This window comes from Ahaetulla prasina, chromosome 1 (genome assembly GCF_028640845.1).
Source record: "Ahaetulla prasina isolate Xishuangbanna chromosome 1, ASM2864084v1, whole genome shotgun sequence".
Classification (NCBI taxonomy): Eukaryota; Metazoa; Chordata; class Lepidosauria; order Squamata; family Colubridae; genus Ahaetulla; species Ahaetulla prasina.
Genome location: NC_080539.1, coordinates 255914041 through 255936320, shown reverse-complemented (window position 1 = coordinate 255936320; position 22280 = coordinate 255914041). Strand labels below are relative to the sequence as shown.

The window sequence follows — 22280 nt, the reverse complement described above, 5'->3', positions numbered from 1 at the left end:
GAAATGGGGATTTTGCTATAACCTTCCCCTGGACTGGGGAGGGAATGGAGATTTTACAGTATCCTTCCCCTGCTACATCCACCAAGCCACGCCCACCAAGCCACACCCACAGAACCGGTAGTAAAAAAAAATTGAATCCCACCACTGTACCTAAGTAATTATTGCATTATCATCCTGACTCATCCATGGGGTTTTATAAAAGTTCAAATGCTGTGGGAATCTTTTTCTGTCTTGATTCTTTTTGTCCATACTTGCAAAAATCTTTGCAGAAAATGTGGAATAAATGTATAGGGTTTTTGATTGATCGCATTAGGGACAATTCACTTGGGGCTGGCTGGTCCTACCTAAAGCTATGTGGTCATGGGGTTCTGCCTTGATAGACATACAGGAAAACGGCAGTTTGGTCCTCTGTGTGTGTGTGTGTGTGTGTGTGTGTGTGTGTGTGTGTGTGTGCCACAGATGCAAAAGGGGTGGTGCTGCAAAAGAGGCAGGAGCATGAAAAAGGCTCCCATGAAAAGGAAACCATCTTGGTCAGCATAACATGAATGTTTCCTTTCAGGGAAATGAGCGCTCATGTGATGCTTGTGTTGGAGGGGAGAAATGGGGAAGTGAATGCAGCACTCAAAGGCTTTGTAGAAGAGAAGAGATCAGGAAATAAAAGCCAGCATAGAAAGATCCAGAGAGAAATGGCAAAGAAATAAGATCCATAGAGAAGCAAAAACAAGGATTCTGAGATCAGGCCTCCACCATGGCCTCTCGGCGAACTGAAGAGGAGTGCAATCCCCTGTTAGAGCAGAAAAGAGCCCAGCTCAAAGGGCCAGCCCCATCCCTCTTTGAGGGCAGAAAGGCTGCCTGTCTGGCTGTGTTGCTGGTGGAGATCCTGGAACGGGCAGCTTTCTTTGGTATCGTCTCCAACCTTGTCTTGTACCTCAACAGCAGCACCTTTAACTGGGGTGGCTCCCAGGCTTCTCAGGCAGTTTTAATCTTCATAGGTGCCTCCTACCTACTCTCACCCATTGGGGGCTGGCTCGCTGATGCTTGCCTAGGCTACTACTGGACTATTGTCTTCAGCTTCCTGCTCTACCTTGTCTCAGCGTGCCTGTTGCCCACTGTGGCCTCACAGGAGGGGCGCCTCTGGTTGTGTGGAGAGATGCCATCATACCCTATACAGCCTTTGTGCCAAGGTGACATGTCAGAGTGTAAACAAGAGCTGCCAAGTCCATATTGTGCCCCTCTTCTGTACACTGGTCTGCTGATCCTGGCCCTTGGCATCAGCTCCGTCAAAGCCAATCTCATTCCATTTGGTGCCGATCAGGTAAGAGATAATCTCTCTGATTTATCCTTTCTTTATTTCAAGGCAAGCAATTTGGAATTATGACTAAATTTTTCATTGGGTTGTGGGATGATTCTGTCCCAATAAGCCTCGGGGTTTTGCCTTAAAAATGTGTTTTCATGAAAAATTCTATTCTATTCTATTCCATGTAACATCTTTTATTATTTCGCATTTACTGATTTCAAATACTTGTGCCATATTTTTCAATACCCGTTTTCTAAATTATTGCCATCTAAAAAAAGTTCAAAGCAATAAGACTAGAGGGAGACACAATACTATTTTGGTTTAACTAGCCAAAGATAGAAAAGGCCTCTGAAAATTAAAGGCATTGTACCCGGGATTGAAAAGGCAAGCCTTGGTGGCTGGAAAAGCTCTGAGGGACAAAAGAGTTTTAGAACTGAAGAATGTTAGCAATCATGACATCATGATATTCTCCTCCCCATCAAAATATCTCTAGGCCAGGTAGTTAAAGTAGCAGCACTCTTAATGCAGAAGTGAGAGAGATTAACAGCCTTGGAGGAATCCTGAGGATCATATGACACCCCTCCCCAAAAAAAATCTTTAGAGTGGAGGAAAGAAGAGCACCCAGTAAACTTTCTGTAAAACAATTGGGAAACAATCAGTGGTTAATCTGCTCTGTGGAAGCAGGGACAACCGTTAAGTTTTTTAGGGTTTTTATAGTTTTTTTTTCCTTTGAAAAACATAATTTTCATGATTTGAATCATGATTTGAAATCAGGGGTTTTTTCTTTTGAAAATCAGAAGTCCTGTAGCACTTCTGTAATGCTAATTTTTCGCTGTTTCCAGAAATCCTGAAGTTATTCATTTATTCCTCTTTTTCAATTCACAAGGGCCGTTCCCCACTATTTAATTAAAACAGTGGCCTTATGTTGTCAGGCAATTTACTGTCCCTTGCGTCAATCTCTATCCCGCCTCTGAGTCACATCCAAATGGTGTATTTCCCAATTGACACAAATATTGTGTCCAGTATTACAGCAAAATGACAATGCATGTATAATGACATCGTGAAATGATCTCCATGGTTGCATACTGAGGTCTGATGGAAGTATATAGGTCATGGGATTTATGTCGGGAGGACACACATTTTGTTACTTGTCCCCCTTGCCGTTTCTATAGATGCCTGTGGGGTCGAATCACTGCTGACAGTCCTGCTTTGTTCCTGTTACCTTTCAGATCATCAGTGGGGGAAATATCTACCGATCAGAGCACAGCAGCAGGAACAGGGGAGACCTGGGGTGGCTAAGCAGACTAGAACAAAATACACTTCCTTTACTCTAAATAAAATGTTGGTGGTCTGTTCTTTTGTCATCGGCCTTGTTGGAAGCTGGGGGAGAAGCTGGTGTCAAATCAGAATGGAAGGTGGGGAGATGACTGCTCTAAAAGGAACTCGGGAAACAAAGTGTTAATGGAGAAAACTAACTTCTCCATTAAGGGGTGTGCATAAGAGCACAAGTGTGCCTACCGTTCCTGTCCTATTGTTTCCTTTCGTTATATCCAATTAATATAGTTATTACATACTCATATTTGTATATATGCTTATATATTGTATAATTATTTCATGCTTATGCTTATATATACTGTGTGACAAAATAAAATAAATAAAAAATAAAAAATAAACTCTGGATGAGGAAGATGCCCAGTGACTACAGAGAATGTGCCTCTGCTTCCCAGTATGTCTCTAATAAGATCCACAATAGCTGACTGCACCTCCAAGCTAGTTTGTGGCAAGGCATGAGAGATTTTACACCCCTTGGGATAATGTTGTGGGGGTGGATGCTGCTTTAAGACCAGTATATCTAATAAAGGTTTAAACTAAAGTTGTTTCATACTACAGCACAACCTGTAGACAATATGAAGGCAATAACATGCAAACAAATGTGTGACTCTGTTGTATAAAGTACAAGTAAGCCTAAGGATCTGTTTTCAGTGCCACTTATTACCTCAACAGCTGGAAGACCAGTGCCACTTGGAAAAGGACAGTTTTAATACCCACCCACCATTCCTTCTCTTGCCCACCAGCCAACAATTACCCTTTTCTTTATCGAACGTGGGCTTCCCTACTTTCCCATATGCAAAGAACTTCTGCTTTTTGTACAGTGCAATACAGACTCATTTCCTTTCCCAGGGGATAAAACATGAGAGAAGTTTACTCATATTCTCATTTTCTGTTTTTTAGCAGAAAAACAGCCATTCTTTTTCAATTCACAAGGGCCGTGATATAATTGCTAAATTATATAAATGTTTACTAATCTGGATATGCATTATACCTGGATACAAGAAGGAAGGGGAGGGGAGATAAAGAGAAAAACAAATAACTGGACAATTCTTGCTGGGCTTAGCATATTAAGGACTAATTCAATCAAGCCTGATTCTGTTCTCTCTCTCTCTCTCTGTTTTTTTTTTCCATTACAGGTGACAGACCGTGGCCAGGAAGCTACCCGACGTTTCTTCAACTGGTTCTACTGGAGCATTAACATTGGGGCTGTGCTTTCGCTGCTGGTAATTGCCTTCATCCAACAGAATGTGGACTTCCTGATTGGCTATGCCATTCCTGCTATCTGCCTGGCCCTGGCCCTTGTAATCTTCCTTCTGGCTGCCCCCATCTTTGTCACAAAGCCAGCTGCTGGCAGTCGAGTCCTCACCATGTTGCATTTGGCTCTCCAGAACAGCTGTTGTGGCAAAGCATTGCAGAAAGTCACCATAAAAATCAGGTAAGGTAGACGGAGGCCTCTTCGCACAAGGTGGCTTTATGCTGCCATATATTTCTGGTGGCTTGTGTGGCATTAGTGTCCCCTCTGTGGTAGCAGCAATCTTCATGCATTGGAACTGAATGAATCTCAGCAGTGCATTTCCATCTACTTGGGCAAGGCCTTTGAAGTAAACTTGGCTTCGCTGAACTTAGGACTGGGCCATACACTTCTTTAAACCTGTGATTCGCCTTGCAAATAATTGCAGTGACTTGGGTACATGTCCAGGAGAAGGAAATTGTAGAACTCCTGAGTAAATACAGACTTTACTATTTTTATGGTGCAAATGGAATATCCAAAGAACTTCTTGTGGAATGTCACCAAAAAAGGACAGGATGTAATCTAGTCTAAATACTAATGGACTTTGCTTTCTGCTTTCAGAGCACTAATTTTTTTAAAAAAACAAACAAACATACATGAGGAAGCATTATAAAATGGCAATTCCTAACTGCAGCTTGAAAGGATATAGCCCATTCTACCACCTTAAGGAATAGCTTACCTCATCCTGCAGTTGGACCATATTGTGTTAAAGTGATGAACTAATAATTTATTTTATCTTCTAATTTGCTTAAATGGATAAATGAAACTCCACAATTAAATCATGGGTGGGGAGAGAGATCTGTTCTATTATTATTTGGATTTGATGATTAGAAATTGCAGAAGATGAGGCATCAAATAAGGGAGAGAAAATTGCAAATTGCATTAGGACAGTGTTTCCTGACCTTAGCAATTTTAAGGTATGTGGATTCTGGGAGTTGAAGTCCACATATCTTGAGTTTGTTAAGGTTGGGAAACATTGCATTAGGTGTGGTAGTGCAGACTCCTCTCTCACCAGGCACATAAGAAGCTGCATTCCATTGCTAGGCCTTGCGTACTGCCAAAGGCAATAATATGTTGGGGTGAGGCAGTCAGAGGTTATTTTGACAGGTCCCAATGGATTTACGGCTTAGCATTCTGCGTGATCCAGGCAAATTGTGGTTTATTCAATGAACTGGTTAAACTTCATACCATACCTCAATGTTTGAGGGCTGAGTCAGAGCAGTGGTTCATCCAGCTCAGGAAAAATATTATCTTGTTATAACTGGTGGCTCCTTTTCTAGAATTTAGGTTTTCCCAGCCGTGACCAGAATTGCTAAATGAAACTTTTGCATTCATATCATGAACCAAATTACTGAGCAATGTCTTTCACCCATGAGGTTTCTCTGACAGCGTGAACAGTAGGAAGAGAATTGCTCCCTTTGCTAACAAGGTTTAAGTACTTATTTATAAGATCTAATTGCCTTTCCTTCAGGAGCCCCTAGCAGTGTACCAAGTTCTTCCTTCTCCCATTTCCCCCCACAACAGTGACCCTTTGGGGTAGATTGAGCTAAGGAAAAGAGTTTCCATCACTAGGAATTGAATCTGTGTCTCGCCAGTGCCAGTCCAATACATTATCACTGTGTTGGCCCCGCTAGGTAAATCAGGTTAGGAAATCAGCTCCACAGGCAGACTGATTGCAATGTATCTTTTCTTCCTCTTTTTTTATAATTCAGTGAACCAGTGTCTACCTGAGCCACTTCTGAATATTTTCTCATTATTCGTGATAAGATTTCAGTTGCCTTTACCTGGGCAATCAATTCTACTGGTAGTTCTCAATTTACTACTATAATTGAGCCAACAATCTCAATCATAAGTTATGATGGTCATTAAAGCGGGCACCGTATGATCAGACCCGATGTTACAAACTTTTTTGTGGGGGTCATTAAACAAATATGGCAGATGTTACACAAAGACTGTCTACTGTTGACCTCACCCCATTCCTAAGAGGTCTTATACTTATATACGTGTTTGATAAATAAATAAATAAATAAAATAAAATAAATAAACAAACATTGGCCAAACATTGGAAATACATGCTGGTTTCTGGCCAAAATGTTGTAAATTGCAGTCACTTGACCGCAGGGTGTTTCAAACAGCTGTAAATGCAGGCTGGGTGCCAAGCACCCAAAGTTTCATCGCATGACCAGGTGGGGGTTCTAGACATTGGAATTTCAATTCCAGGATGTAAGTAGGGGTTTTTTGTGGGGGGAGGGGTTCATTATGTACGCTTGCACAGAGAGGGACTCCTTAGGGTGCCGTCCGCCAAGCAATGTCGGCTGGCGGCCCCCAGGGGAGGGCCTTCTCTGTGGGGGCTCCCACCCTTTGGAATGAACTTCCCCCTGGACTCCGGCAACTGCCGGACCTTCGGACTTTCCGCCGCGAGCTGAAGACCTATTTGTTTGTTCGCGCAGGACTGGCATAGGATTTTAATAGGATTTTAATTAGTTTTAATGTTTTAACATTCTGTAATTCGGGGTTTTATTTTAAATGTTTTAATGCGGCCATTTATATAATAAGTTTTTTAATTATAGTTTTATGTGTATATTGTTGTTGTTTTTTATTATGGTTGTAAACTGCCCTGAGTCCTTCGGGAGAAGGGCGGTATAAAAATTTAATAAATAAATAAATAAATAAAAAATTATAACTTGAAGTAATCTGTTCTCTGTCTGGTGCTTTCAGTGATCAGACAACAGATTTCAGCTGGCTATGGATTATGGGATATGTAATCTGACCCATCTAGAAGCTGGCTCTCCATCTTGGGGAAAGCTGTTTTAGACCCAACATCTTCCTTCCTCCCTTTTCTTTACAGGGCAAGGAATCCCCTGCTGGAAGCAGACAGCCCCAATCCCCTTTCAAGGGAAAGCAACCAGCCTAAGGGGTCATCCTGTGAACACGCCTCCAACCTCCATGTGATGGCAAAGATCCTGCCAGTTCTGCTGACTCTCATCCCCTATTGGATGGTTTATTTCCAGGTAGCCACCCTACAGGACACTATTTCTTTCATATGGGAAGATGCCTTGACTGATGGGCAATAATGCCAGCAGCAGAGGGAAGCAATAGGGGCTTGTGGTGTTCTGGGAGGCAGCATTTAGCTGGGAATCTGAGGAGGATGCCAGTTTTAATTTGCATTTTAATAGTAAGCACTTACTTAGTATTTATTTAGGGATTTATATTCCATCTTTCCCCGCTATCTATTTATCTACGCGCAATTGTACAATAAGATTAAACAGTAATAGCGTAAAAATGAACTTGTTAAAACTGAAGATGTGCAAGGACGGCAGCAAAAACTCAGCATCAGAAGAAGCCTTTTATTTTAACTGTTTAAGGGAGTTGCCTAGCAACCAAATTACCCCCCCAAAAAATGGCCAACAAGCAGCTTCTTTGGGCAAGCCTTCCCTGATTGCAGGGCCATTTAGAAATGTTCTCTCTTCACCATTTGCAAGTTTCACCCCAGGGGATCGCCAGAGAAGGCTCTTGATGTTGATTTCAGTAAAAAAGGAAATTCAAACAGATGCATTTTTCTTCTTTGCAGGTTAATGCAATTATTAGAGGATTCTTTGTCTCACAGGTGCCTCAGAAAAGAGGTAGCACCTTCAGAAATGTTAAAAACATTTTTTAGTAGATAGTTTAGATACATCTGTATTCCCCCCCTCAAAAAAAAAAAAACTTTTTAACCTTAGAGATGTGTACCTAAAAATACAAAGTCCTGCCTGATTAACTGGGTCATAGGTATGGAGCACTTCACATTTGCTGCAACGTGTTAGTGGGGTAACCTGGCAGATGGCTATAACTATTGTTCCAAGGAAATTTTATATTAAACATAATATTCTGTTGGCTCAAGAACTGGTGGATATCACTTCAGCATGCTGTCTGGCTGTGCCCCAGGGCAGGCCTTGGGGTAAACGAGGCTCTGAGGACTAGAATTGCTTTGCCCTTATTAAGTGCAGAATTTTGTGCAGGCTGATCGTGCCCCTTCCTGCACTCATCGAGTCAGACCCTCAAAAGTAGCTGCAGGTCAGTTTTGAGGGTTTGAGAAAGTATAATGTTGCCCAGTTGGAAGATGTGTATTCTAATGTTAGGTTGTGGCCAGTGGTTCATAAAACCTGTTTTCATATTTCCAGGAAATGCCAAAGACTGAATCTGATACCGTGTTTCCCTGAAAATAAGACCTATCTTGAAAATAAGATCTAGCTTGATTTTTACATGTGCGCCCAATATAAGCCTATCCCAAAATAAGTCCTACTTAAGACCCCACCCACTCCAGGGTGAAAGGGGTAGGGTGAGCACACGTGTAAAAATCAAGCTAGGGTGGGGATGGGGGGATGGAGCTGCCCTACTGGTACTTACCTTTGGACAGTTGCCTCCTGGCCTTGCGTGCGTCAATCTGGAGCTCTTTTATCAGCTGCAGAGGCCTTTCCTGAAGGCCTCTGATGGTGAAACGAGGCTGGGAATGTCACGTGCATCAATCCCGAGCCTATTTCTTGGCTGCAGAGGCCTTTTCTGAAGTGCTCTGACACGAAATGGAGGCCAAGGGCTGCTGCAAGGTGAGTCAGTAGACGACATCTCCCCAAAATAAGACCTAGTGCCTTTTTTGGTGGCAAAACAAATATATGACTGGGTCTTATTTTTGGGGAAACACAGTATCTGTTAAATGAAAAATATGTGCTTCATCACCAGCCTTCAGTCCTTGTTATGCGTTTTTCCATGCCATGCATTTCTTTGTATGGTCAATTTCAGTAATGCTCTGGTGAAGGACAATTAACATTGTAATTTTGGGGTGGCAGCCTGTATATACAATGTGAATCCTGGGGTGGCTGCTGCTTTCTGTAGATTGCACATTCGTGGCAATTCAAGTTTGATCTTTGAAATGTTGTCGAGAGGCAGGAGAGCAAGAAAGAATCTTTTGAACATGTAGAAAAAAGATTTCAACTCATGCCAGGAAAAGAAGTTTCCCTTTGCGTGTGTTTTTTTCTATCATTACTCATTCAATTTCACAAAAGAACATTTCCTTTAGAAATTCTTTCAAAGAAAAAAAAAGCATTTTAATGAAACATTCATTGGTGTGGCGGGATATTCCTGCCCCTTAGGGAATTAGTTATAAGATAGCCAACCAAAATGCAATTATTTTATTGTATATACTTTCTTCTGGATATTTGAAGAAAGGGTTGCCATGCTTCTATTGAATGATATTGTTGGCATTAAGAGGAGTCCAATACTAAGAAGTGAAAACATATTTTTTTTATTCTTAAATTTTTTTGGATAAATCATCCACCTAATATTTATGTCCTTAAATTGGATATAGACCCCTGAAAGGCTAATCTAGGGGTAGATTTTTTTCTGTGTAGAAAAACAACCTTCATATCCATACGTTTATTTATTTACTTGATATAGCCATGATTTTACTTAATCTTCAGAGAGAATCCTGTACGCTATCCAGCCTGATCATGCTGAACATGAAAATAGCTTGGTTCTTTCCCTCAGTTAAATTCCGCCCAATTGTTAGCAGGAAGACAGATTCCATTAGGCTTCAGTCCATGTGCAATTCAAATTAAACCCACTGAATAAATAGTAGGCAGATCCACCTCAATACTATCAACCTGCCAGGTTTTAGGTTTTCTAAATCGTTGTGAAAGATTGGTTGGAGAAAAAGAGAAGCCTGCCACTTTCATTTCTCCCCTGATGCCTGTTTGCTATTATAGCACAGCAATAAAATTGATAGATGATTGCAATAAACTGAATGAAATGTGCACTTAAAAAAACAAAAAAAAAAGGCTGGTTTTTTTTCCTATAGTCTTTTTTTTTTAAAGAATTTCAAATCCTTCTTATGCAATGAATTTCATTTGCCAAGAAAATTTAGAAGCAATTATTCTAAAGAGATACATGAATGAGGAAAAGAAGAAGATGGCAAAACTACCCTGGATTATCCTTAAGCACTTTCTCCCCCTATTTTGGCAATAGGGTTCATCAAAAAGGAGAAAGGAGAGCTGTAGGGACAGTGTGCTCAGCTATATGGGTTGAAAAGGTCACCTCTTAAGTAGCTGTTGATTGCAAATGATGTGTCCTGAAAATAGTTAGCTGCTCATTGTGAACGATTGAGTGCTTCCTGCTGAGTAAGCAGAGGCTGTTGCAGAAACTGTAGAAAGAATATAAGGCAGCTGGGATAGAAGCCGTGAGTGAGCAAGCAATGAGAACTAAAAGGAGTTTGTTGAAATGCAATTTGTATAAGGAAAGGTTCAGAAAAAGGAGAAAGCTAAGGCAAGAGTGATAAACTGCGTATTTTAGATTTCAACATATTTTAGCAAACGTAAGTATGTTTCCTTGGTAGAAGAAACTAATCAGAGGAGGCAATCAGGATGAATAAGAGATCCTAAAAACAGAAATAATAAAAGTGCAATCACAACCATTCCAGATGGCAGAAAATGGGGGTGGGGGGGAGGAGGAATGCCAACAGAACAACCTGCGTGATGATACACAAAACACTTAAGTGAAAATCAAACAGAATATATAGTAATGTGGATAAGATATATATATACGTTTATTTAATTTCTTGTCTTGTAAAACATCAATCAGGTAGCAGATGATATAGGAAGTAGATGGGATGACTGATATTCTGAAAGACAAAATTCAAATTATCTCGATGTATTAGAAAAATGGCCTAATAACCATTTTGGTCTCATGGTTAAGGTGTTAATCTACAAACTGGGAAACTGTGAGATCTACTTTTGCCTTAGGCATGAAAAACTGATTGGGTGACTTTGGGCCAGTCACTCACTCTCAACTCAACTCGCAGGGTTGTTGTGGGGAAAACAGGAGGAGGAAGGAATATTAGATATGTTTGCCACCTTGAGTTATTTATAAATAATAAATTTGGGATGCAAATCAAATAAATTTAAAGTTCTTCATTTAAGAAAAATAAATTAAGCGAGCATGCATAGGAACAGAGACAACCTGTGTGCTAATCATCTACGTGTAATCACATTTGTATCTATGAATGTTGGGGAAAGTTTCTCAACAGCAATTCAACAATGAACCAAATATCAAGACAAGAGAGTTCATTTTCACTAGATGTGTTCATACAGAAAATTAACAAACATTAGTCAGGGATACTTTCATATGTTTCCTTTACTGACTGGGGGCAGGCGGGGGAGGAGTTCAGTGGTGAAATTCGGCCGGATCTATCTGGCTCGCCTGAACCAGTAGGGCCGGCAGTGGGAAGCTCTGCCCACCCACCAGGATGTCATTATGTCCCATTGATCCTCTGCACATGCGCAGAAGGCTCTGCGCATGTGCAGAAGAGGTACATGTTAGCATAGTGCGCGAGCATGTGCACTCACATTTCTGAACTGCTAGCGAAGGTAAGTGCATTTCACCACTAGAGGAATTGATAGTCTAAACTACTTTCCAGCTCATCCCATGTCATAATTGCCATATCTAATTACCCATGTTATGATATTACTAAGTCCCTATTACAGGATGCTGGCATTACTATGTGAAGTGTGTAGATAATAAGACTCATTGTTCCATGAAGATGGATAGGGTCCTCTTTTAAGGTTCTGGATAAGAACATTAATTTTCCCCCAAATAATTCAAAACTTCAAAACTTATTAACTTCAGTCTGGTGCATGGATGATAGTATTTTGACTGGGCTTTTTTAAAGAGGAGAGCAGAGGTCCATTTTCCCCAAGTGCTTTGAAAGGATAAATTGCTGTCTATATCAGGAATCCCCAACCTCCAGTGGACCGACACTGAGCCTTGGCCTGCCAGCAACTGGGCTGCACAAACAAGTGAAGCCCCAAATGTGCAATGCAAGCAGCATGTAAAACCTTTCTAATATTTTAAGCTTCAGTTCCCATCATCTCCAGCCACCATAACAAATGGACATATTAGCTGAGAGAATATGGGAATTGGTTTGACATGTCTCAGGCTTGCCAAGTTTAGTGTATGTTATTTTTATTATAGGAAAGCTCCATATAGAAAACATTTAGGTCTTGTGTTTATTTCTTTAACAATGTCACTTTGGATTTTATTTTAGATGCAGTCAACCTACTACTTGCAGGGTCTCCATCTCTCCATCCCCAACTTCTTTCAAAATAGTCATATGAATAACAGTGCACTCTCAGTAACCAAAGGGACTGTCTATATGGTAAGTAAGCTATGGGGCAGGTGAGCCAATTGGTTTGGGTTGTTATGTTCTAAGAAGTTTGGCTTTCATTCAGTCATTCAGAAGTATGTTGGCCCTCTGAAATCATAATAAAGGTCCCTCTGATGGAGAAGCTCTAAGTGTCCAACAGCTCACATAAAGGGCCACCATCAAATGTAGATGTGTTAAGAGATAAATAGCTCTGTTGGGTAGAAGGGAAGTGATTGTTTATGGAATGAGGCTGTATGAAACAGATCCTTTCAGTTGTCTTCGTCTCCAAGAATCCAAGTCCAATCCCTAATTTTATAACCAGAGAGAAATCTCCTGACCAACTGCATATGTCATAGTTAAGATCATAGACCTTGGTTACCATAGATCAGGGCTGTCAAATTCCAGGGTGTCATGCACTAGCCATGCCCATGCCCAGTTTAGCAAAGGGGGAAAAAGTCTTGATACATCATGTGACACCGCCATGATGGCGTGAGTTTGACACCCCTGCCATAGATGGGAGACAATTCTATTTTCTCTCAAGCCACAAGCTGGGTTGTGGTAGAGGAATTGCTGAAACATTAGAAGAGCGTGTGTATACATAGGATAGTGAGGATTCTAAAAAAACTAACGCTGATGATTTCAATTTCTTTTTCTCCTCAAAGTGACCCTGTTATTTCAGGATGAAAATAAATTGCTTCTTCTTTTAATTTGTACTCCCATCACCATGAATTTAAATCTAGCTGGTAAATATATTTGATTGTGGTTAAGAGGCTTCTACTATAATTTATCTGAACTCTGAAGCAATGGTTGCTCATTGTTGCCAAGAATCTGCGGAATGTTGTCTTGAACCATAACCACACCCAAAATCATACTATCCCTCCTCCCCCTAAAAATAGAGGGGGAAGGGTTCCGCACATATATGATGCAGCACAGCTAATTTGAATCACTGAATCATTCACCACACATCTTTCCCTGCCCCAGCTAACAGATTTGACTGCCCCAGTTTACCCAACTGTCTTGCTGAAGGCTGATTCACATGACTAAGAAATAGGATGTTCTGCTGAAATCTATTAAAATGTCTGGATAAAAGTAATCAAGATAAGCTTTTTGCTTATTGCAAATCACTTTCAGTGGGAACCGTGTGCTGAAAGCTTCTTGCTTGTATATAATCAATCCAGGAGAGTTAGAAGGAGTAGAATATGATTTCAGGTGATCTCTATTTGCCTGGTGGAGAAACAATTCACAAGCCTGGACAAGAACTGAGAATGTGTGCTAGTTGAGGGGATCTGACATTAAAACAATCAGCGTTATGGTACATCAGTGGGTATTCAATTTACAACTCTATCCACATCTCCTAGCACTTTTGTATCACTTCTAGTAGCCATTCCTGATGCTGTTAGTAGTAAGGGACTTGAAAGATATAAGCAGTTGCACAAGTATTGGAAACATCTGTGAAACTGCATAGGTCTATAAATATTACAGTTTAGTTTTGTTCATTGACTCTTTAGACTCTTTGTTTTGTCCAAAACAAAAAGAAAAACCCAGCCTTTTTGTGTAATGAAAAAGAGCTCAAATAGAAATTGTGGTTAAGTTGCTGAGCTAGGAGCAATGAGACTCAGATTCTAGTCCATAGAAACTCGATGAATTTCATTCATTACCAAACACCTTAAAAGTGTTTGGAAGATGCAGAATAATATTTACATTCTTTTCCTCACTCTTTCTTCAGTTTCCAGATGCCTGGCTCCTTCTAGCCAATGTAGCGGTTCTGTTGATCCTCATTCCATTGAAGGACCGGGTGATAGACCCATTCCTAGCAAAGAAAAAGCTGTTGCCATCAGCATTGAGGAGAATGGCCCTAGGCATGATCTTTGGCCTTGGCTCAGTCCTATTAGCAGGTAAGCACTTCATTCATAACCTTGTACTAACCTCACATTCCTTACCCCTAAAGCAGAGGAGGCTGTTAAAAAAAAGAAACACCAGCCATGATTTGGTCATGACCTGGTTTGCCTGGCCTGACATATTGGCTTTTGCCATAAATGGGCCTCTTGAAGAAAACTTAGCAAATGCTGCTTAGAATGAATGGTCTAAACCAAAAGTGATTAATGCACCATAATCATTTAGTAAATTATGAAGTTATTCAATTAATTGGAACAGCTATTATGTATTCCTGCTAGACTAACTTGTCTCTGGATATTTGTGAAAATCAGTTTATTATTTGTTGTCTGAACATTTTAAAAATATCTTAATCAGCCTAAGAGGAAAAAGCTTCTAACAATCTGTAATGTCTAAAGCTACAGAATGACCATTCATTCAATTAAATCTTCTAATTTCATAATTTGATCCAACTCCAATAGCTGCATATATTATACCTGAGTGACTGTTAGTACTAAAATTGTTTTGAATGATTTTGAATGTACAGTATATACAGTATATAAAATGCATAGTATTTAAAAGGTTTACTAAGATGAGTATTGGTCATTTGTGAGAAGTTTGGAATAAAATTAAATAAACAGTTTCTATAATTGTAAGATAAATTTAATTCAACAAAAGATTTTTTTTCATATTTATTGCACCCATCAGAGAATATTTAGAAAAAAAACTGTCTACCAACTTCATAATTCTACAAGTATAAAATTATGGAGGAGATACTTAGATATATGGTATGGGTTTGTCCCCTGATTGTCCAGTTTTATGTTGCTATACATAGATTTGTTAATAATCATACATTTTTTATGATTTTGGGAAGATGAATAAAGCTTAAATCTGCTAATGTAACATTGAATTATGCACTGAAAACACTAAAAGCACTATGGAAGGTAGGATATCAGTCAGCAGTAAATGTATGAAGAACTGAATTTATCAGGTATAGGATTCTGTAAAGAAATTATGTTATGATGAAAGAGCACCAGCAAGAGATCCCCACAGGATCAGATATTTTGTTTCAAAATGAGCTATAAAAAGACTCTCCAGAGGAAAAAATGGCAGACTGAAGAAGGCTCCACAAAAACCTGAGCCAATGGCTGCAGGAAACAACAAAGAGTCATTGAGTAGACCAGCTCTTCAGAACCTCTCTGGACAAAAGAGGATGGGACATCATCCACATGCACTCTGAATAGATGCTCCTCACAAGAAATCCACAAAACAGTAGTTCCCAGTAGATTTTGAGAACTGAAAGACAACAAGAACAGTCATGCCGATCATAAATGTGATTTTTGCCCTTTAAATGACATTAGGTTCATGAATTTTCTTTTCTAATCACTTTTTAAATTTAATTAATTTTAATTGTAAAGAGTCCTTCCCAAAGGAAATAGATTTGTTTGGACTTTTAGCAAGATATAATAAAGATAAGCAATTTTAAAAATTAGACACTAGAGGGAACTAAAGATTTTTTGTTAAAGAAGAAAAATACATGAACCAGCTAATTAATTGGGATTTGTAAAATGAAAGAAAACATTAAAACATTGAAAATACTGATGGACACTTTTGAAAAATGGAATCAGAAGTTAGTATCAACAATGTCAATAATAATGTTTGCTTCCATGGATAGATTGTCCAAAAGATGTTATGGAAGTAATGGCAGATATGGAATAAGTTCTATTTGAAAGGCAGAGATGGCATCGAAAGTAGTTCTACCAATGACAGGCTACGAAAGTGACATGAAAACAATGTCTCACTCGATATACAAAAGAAACCAGTTAATGATATAATGAATATGTATTTCTGAATTAGCTTTCTATTGACATAAAGGAAAGATGGGCTAATATTATTCTATGTAGTCAAAGTTTAATGCAATGCTAAAAAAACACTAACGTCTAATTTCCTCTTGTTTCTTCCTTTCCTCTTGTTTGTGTTTTTTTTCTTTTTATTTCCATCTTCTTGCTTTCTTTTTTGTATTTTAGAGCAAACAAAGCTTTAACAACCTATTTCTCCTTACAGCTAAATGGAATGTTGGCTACATTCGTTTCTGCACCTCAAAAATGGCAATGCAAACCATTTCTGCATTGTATGAAAATGCTACTCATGTAATTGTTGACACTGTGCCCCAATTTGGTTTACTGTAATCAGCTCTACACCTCCTTGAAAAATACAGCAGCCTCTGTATTAGCAAATCAAAATTACCGTAATCAGCTAACATCTGTTTTATGGTTACTGCACTAGTTACAAGTAGCTTTCCTGGTGCAATTCAAAGTGCTATTTTTGACCTATAATAAACCCTTGTAATGCTTGGCACCAGGGTACATACAGGATTCCTTTTCTCTATAGAAGTAGCAAGCTCACCCAGCACTATCAACATCTTTTAATGCATCCTAAATTCACAAGTTGAAGGGTCATGGACAGTTGCAACTCCCATATTATGGAATAATCTTCCTCTGAAAATTAAGCTACTTCCTTCATTGTTAGCCTTCCAGAACAAAGCAGTCCTGAGGAGATTTGTACAGGGAATAGTCATCATGATGCACTTATATTGTTATAGATCTTCTTTTACCTTGATTTGTAATCTTTTTTTTTGAGGTATCATGTATAATGTAAGGAGTTAGTTTTTTTTAAAGTCTGGCAGTATAAAAATGTAGTCAATCAATCAAGTAGTTAATAGGTGCCTGACTCAAGGGAACAATGCCTTCATTCTGTATGGTACTGTCTGTGCCTCAGTAATTAAAAATCTTGATCATTAACATTTAAGCCAACTTAGTTATATACTCTTCAGGGAATGAATGTTCAAGAGCCTGGCATCCCAACCTGTCCCTGATGACAGCCCATGGCTGTTCTGAGGATATTCCAGTGATCTCCTTGAACCCCATCAATCTCTCACCGAATCTACAGCTCTCATCCTTGCCAAACATAATCTGTTCTTCTAGTTTATTTATTTATTTATTTATTTATTATTCATATTTGTATACCGCCCTATCTCCCGAAGGACTCAGGGCGGTTCACAGGCACATAAAATATTTATATACAAATTAAGATAATCATTAAAAAACTTATTCTAATGCCAAATTATTAAAAAATATAAATATAAATATTAAAACCAATTTAAAACCCCTATAAATTTAAAATCTAAGCCAGTCCTGCACAGATGAATAAATGTGTCTTGAGCTCGCGACGGAAGGTTCGGAGGTCCGGAAGTTGACGGAGTCCTGGGGGGAGTTCGTTCCAGAGGGTGGGAGCCCCCACAGAGAAGGCCCTTTCCCTGGGCATCGCCAGACGACACTGCCTAGCTGACGGCACCCTGAGGAGTCCCTCTCTGTGAGAGCGCACGGGTCGGTGAGAGGTATTCGGTAGCAGTAGGCGGTCCCGTAGATAACCCGGCCCTATGCCATGGAGCGCTTTGAAGGTGGTTACCAAAACCTTGAAGCGCACCCGGAAGGCCACAGGTAGCCAGTGCAGTCTGCGCAGGATTGGTGTCATACGGGAGCCACGAGGGGCTCCCTCTATAACCCGCGCAGCCGCATTCTGAACTAACTGCAGCCTCCGGATGCCCTTCAAGGGGAGCCCCATGTAGAGAGCATTGCAGTAATCCAGGCGAGACGTCACGAGGGCGTGAGTGACCGTGCATAGGGCATCCCGGTCTAGAAAGGGGCGCAACTGGCGCACCAGGCGAACCTGGTAGAAAGCTCTCCTGGAGACGGCCGTCAAATGATCTTCAAAAGACAGCCGTTCATCCAGGAGGACGCCCAAGTTGCGCACCCCTTCCATCGGGGCCAATGACTCGCCCCCAACAGTCAGCTGAGGACTCAGCTGACTGTACCGGGATGCCGGCATCCACAGCCACTCTGTCTTGGAGGGATTGAGCTTGAGCCTGTTTCTCCCCATCCAGACCCGTACGGCCTCCAAGCACCGGGACAACACTTCGATAGCTTCGTTGGGGTGGCCCGGTGTGGAAAAGTACAGCTGGGTGTCATCAGCGTACAGCTGGTATCTCACACCGAAGCCACTGATGATCTCACCCAGCGGCTTCATATAGATGTTGAACAAAAGGGGCGAGAGGATCGGCCCTGCGGCACCACAAGTGAGGCGCCTCGGAGCCGACCTCTGCCCCCCTGTCAACACCGTCTGCGACCGATCGGAGAGATAGGAGGAGAACCACCGATAAACGGTGCCTCCCACTCCCAATCCCCCCAACCGGCGCAGCAGGATACCATGGTCGATGGTATCAAAAGCCGCTGAGAGGTCTAATAGGACCAGGGCAGAGGAACATCCCCTATCCCTGGCCCTCCAGAGATCATCCACCAACGCGACCAAAGCCGTCTCAGTGCTGTAACCGGGCCGGAAGCCGGACTGGAATGGGTCTAGATAGACAGTTTCATCCAGGTGTAAGGGAAACTGATATGCCACCATACTCTCTACAACCTTCGCCGCAAAGCGAAGGTTGGAGACCGGACGATAATTACCTAAAACAGCCGGGTCCAGGGAAGGCTTCTTGAGGAGGGGTCTCACCACCGCCTCTTTCAAGGCAGTCGGGAAGACTCCCTCCACCAAGGAAGCACTCGTAATTGCCTGGAGCCAGCCTCGTGTCACCTCCTGAGTGGCCAGCACCAACCAGGAGGGGCACGGGTCCAGTAAACAAGTGGTGGCATTCAACCTACCCAACAACCTGTCCATGTCCTCGGGAGCCACAGGGTCAAACTCATCCCATAAAATGTCACCAAGACCACCCTCAGCCGTCTCACCCGCGTCACCGCAATAGTTCTTCATCTGCTTTATGTGGGGGATGTAAAGAGAGCAATGTCCTGGTTACCAGTTAAAATTTTGAATGGTCTGTCTTGATATTGTTCTGAAAAGTTGCAATCTGGACACTTAAGAAAGTAAAAGAAAACAGATACTTTCAAATGGTAGCTTTGGAGATGGTTATTCATTGTATCATAGGCTGAAATAAGAACAAATTCTGGACCAAATTAAAGCTGTACACTTGAGACAAGGATCAGCCCACAAGTGTGTGTGAAGTGCTTCATGTGGCTCCTTTTTATACAGGGTATACTATTGAATAGAATAGAATAGAATAGAATTTTATTGGCCAAGTGTGATTGGACACACAGGAATTTGTCTTGGTGCATACGCTCTCAGTGTACATAAAAGAAAAGATACGTTCATCAAGGTACAACATTTACAACACAATTGATGGTCAATATATCAATATAAATCATAAGGATTGCCAGCAACAAGTTATAGTCATACAGTCATAAGTGGAAAGAGATTGGTGATGGGAACTATGAAACGATTAATAGTAGTGCAGATTCAGTAAATAGTCTGACAGTGTTGAGGGAATTATTTGTTTAGCAGAGTGATGGCCTTCGGGAAAAAACTGTTCTTGTGTCTAGTTGTTCTGGTGTGCAGTGCTCTATAGCGTCGTTTTGAGGGTAGGAGTTGAAACAGTTTATGTCCAGGATGCGAGGGATCTGCAAATATTTTCACGGCCCTCTTCTTGATTCGTGCAGTATACAGGTCCTCAATGGAAGGCAAGTTGGTAGCAATTATTTTTTCTGCAGTTCTAATTATCCTCTGAAGTCTGTGTTTTTCTTGTTGGGTTGCAGAACCGAACCAGACAGTTATAGAGGTGCAAATGACAGACTCAATAATTCCTCTGTAGAATTGGATCAGCAGCTCCTTGGGCAGTTTGAGCTTACTGAGTTGTTGGTTAGAGATACTTTCATCTATATACTACTAAAACTCTCGCCATGGCTTTTAACTGGGCGAAACAGTGCATCATTGGGAAATGATTTTTGAACCACGGTACCTCAAATGGGCTATTTACAGATTATGTCTAAAATCCACAACTCCAGAGGGAATGAAATTTGGGGAAGTTGTAACTGCTTTAGTGTTACTGGCTGCTGCTGCACTGCTGGGCTACTACTGAGGTCACATGATCTTTATTTTTAAAGTTCCATAACAGTTTTTCAACCTGTCTCACAATCCCTTCCTCCCCCCACTCCCTCAGCAGTTACTTATCTGCCTGCAGAGAAGGAAAGGGAAAGGGAGGGAAGGGAAGGGAGATTTCCAAAGCTGCCTGCCAGATTCGCACATGGAAACTCAAAGGGGAAGCAAGTGACAGGATGTTGGAAGATGGTCATGCTTTTTGTCCACCCTTTTCATCGTATTTCTGTTTAGGGTAAGGAAATATCTCTGAAGCAATAACCCAATGGGACATGGGTTGTCTGGTAAGTATTTTTATGCCTACAGTAAATAGTTTATACCTAATATAACAAAGATATGACCACTTATTTTCAAATTTTTAAAAATCTGCCTCATCTATGAGAATGTTCTTCACAATATCTTATTCTGGGTCCAAATGCTTTTCTCCTATCTAGGTTTCCTGGAAACTAAGCGGCTGCAATATGTGAACAACAACCAGACAATCACGCAACGAATTGGGAAAGATGAATACTTCGCAGCCCCACTCTCCATTTTTTGGCAAATCCCTCAATATTTATTCATTGGAATCAGTGAAATCTTTGCCAGCATTCCGGGTAAGCCAGGGAAGGCTTTATTGACCCTGTTGTTCCTATATCAGCATTAAACCAGAATTTCCTGATCCGAATGTAGTACAGCTAGTTGCACCAAAAGACGAAAAAGCACAGAGTTCTCATCATGACTTCAGAAGCCTTGAACTATCCTTCAACCCTCCTTTAAATGTGCTCATCTAGATTGCTAATCCTTTGAATTCTTTCTACTTTTCCAGGGCTGGAATTTGCCTATTCTGAAGCTCCCAGAACCATGCAAGGAGCAATCATGGGTCTTTTTTTCTTCATTTCTGGAGTTGGATCTCTTTTAGGATCTGGCCTCCTGAGTTTACTCTCCCTGCCAACCAGTGGTTGGATGCACTGCCCAGAAGATTTCGGTGAGCATCTGCAATACCGTTTAGCCCCTTCCTCCACTAAGGAGAATGGAGAAGCCATTTAAAGAGTTTTCACTGTTCTCCAGCAAAGTTGAATATTTTGTGGCAACAGCAGATAGACTGGAGAAGACCTTGAGAAAATTATTTTAAAACGTGTTGTCAAAAGACTGTTGTACACAAAGGATTCCTGGACTTGTGAAGGCTTCAGAATGCAAGAAGACATCTTTCTGCTGCTGTATACTAAAGGCTTTCTTTCTCTCTCTTTCTTGTCTAGGAAACATCAACAAATGTCGGATGGATTATTATTTCTTCCTCCTAGGTGGGATTCAGGCAGTAACATGCATCCTCTTTATGTTCATCTCCGTCCGCTATGAGCGTCAACAGCGATCCACCAGCTGAGAGAACAACTGATCACATTTTTCAGGACTGCAAGAAGGCACACATGCTTCTCATCATGATGTTCAATGCTATGACTGCTGCAGAAAGTTAACTGATTCAAATGTTGTGAAAGCTATATTAATGAAAATTAAGAGAAAGTAATCCAGATTACTGACAATGACAGCTAATCAGGGTACTAAGAACTACAGTTTTTTATGTGAGGTATTAATGTTTTCCAGAAACTCAATATGAACAGTGGAGTTATGGGAAGATTGAAGCTAAGATATTAACTACTGAATGTAAGTTAAACAGATCATATTTAACTCTTCATAATACTGAAGAGTACAGAAATATCATATTACACATCATATAATGCATCTTTATCTTTAAAAATCTTTAAAATTTTTTAAAAAGCAAACACCTTTCAGGAAATTGTTTGAAATTGATATGAAATCCATTATTCCTTTCAGGATGGCAAGAATGGCAAAATCTTAGAGACAAAATTGAAAAAGAGATTTCCCCAAAGTAATTGGTATGAAAAATGCCCAGCATGTGCAGATCCAAAGAGATGCCATAGTTACTTAAAATGGAAGGAAGGGAGGGAGGGAGGGAGGGAGGGAGGGGGAGGGAGGGGGGAGGGAGGGAAGGAGAGAGAAAATACTTTTAAGTTTTTGATCTGGACTGGAACATTAAACCTACTGTATTGGGGTTGCTTATTTCAGATTCAGCTTCCCAAGCTTTCAGTTTGCTCTTGAATTTTTAAAATTCAAATTAGTGTTAACTCTAAAAAATTTCATTCTTGGCAGTTCACCAGTTGTTTGCCTCATAAAGTAGACCAGATTAAAAACAGATATCAAATGAGGCTAAATCTATTTTTATTAAAATAGCTACAATAACTAAATCTTATGCCTCCCTCTTCTATCTTTATGTGAACAGAGAGAGGAGTGGGAGAATTGTCTGAGGTGCTTTTGTAAATCTCTTT

The 22280-nt window shown here is 40.6% G+C and overlaps 2 protein-coding genes across 2 annotated transcripts in view; one reads left to right on the top strand and one right to left on the bottom strand.

Moving 5' to 3' along the window:
- Window positions 1-512: 512 nt before the first annotated feature.
- On the top strand, window positions 513-21894 carry SLC15A3 (solute carrier family 15 member 3). The gene is made up of 8 exons (XM_058155216.1): window positions 513-1315; window positions 3766-4064; window positions 6769-6931; window positions 11992-12102; window positions 13817-13985; window positions 20394-20552; window positions 20765-20923; window positions 21195-21894. Exons 1-8 carry the CDS (start codon window positions 749-751, stop codon window positions 21317-21319), a joined length of 1752 nt encoding a protein of 583 aa, XP_058011199.1. The 5' UTR covers window positions 513-748; the 3' UTR covers window positions 21320-21894.
- TMEM132A (transmembrane protein 132A) overlaps window positions 14028-22280 on the bottom strand; it is a 36641-nt gene continuing 28388 nt past the window's right edge. The window contains exon 12 of the mRNA XM_058155204.1: window positions 14028-15258. Coding sequence (XP_058011187.1) covers window positions 15131-15258 — 128 coding nt within the window. The 3' untranslated portion in view covers window positions 14028-15130. The remainder of the gene's footprint in view (window positions 15259-22280) is intronic.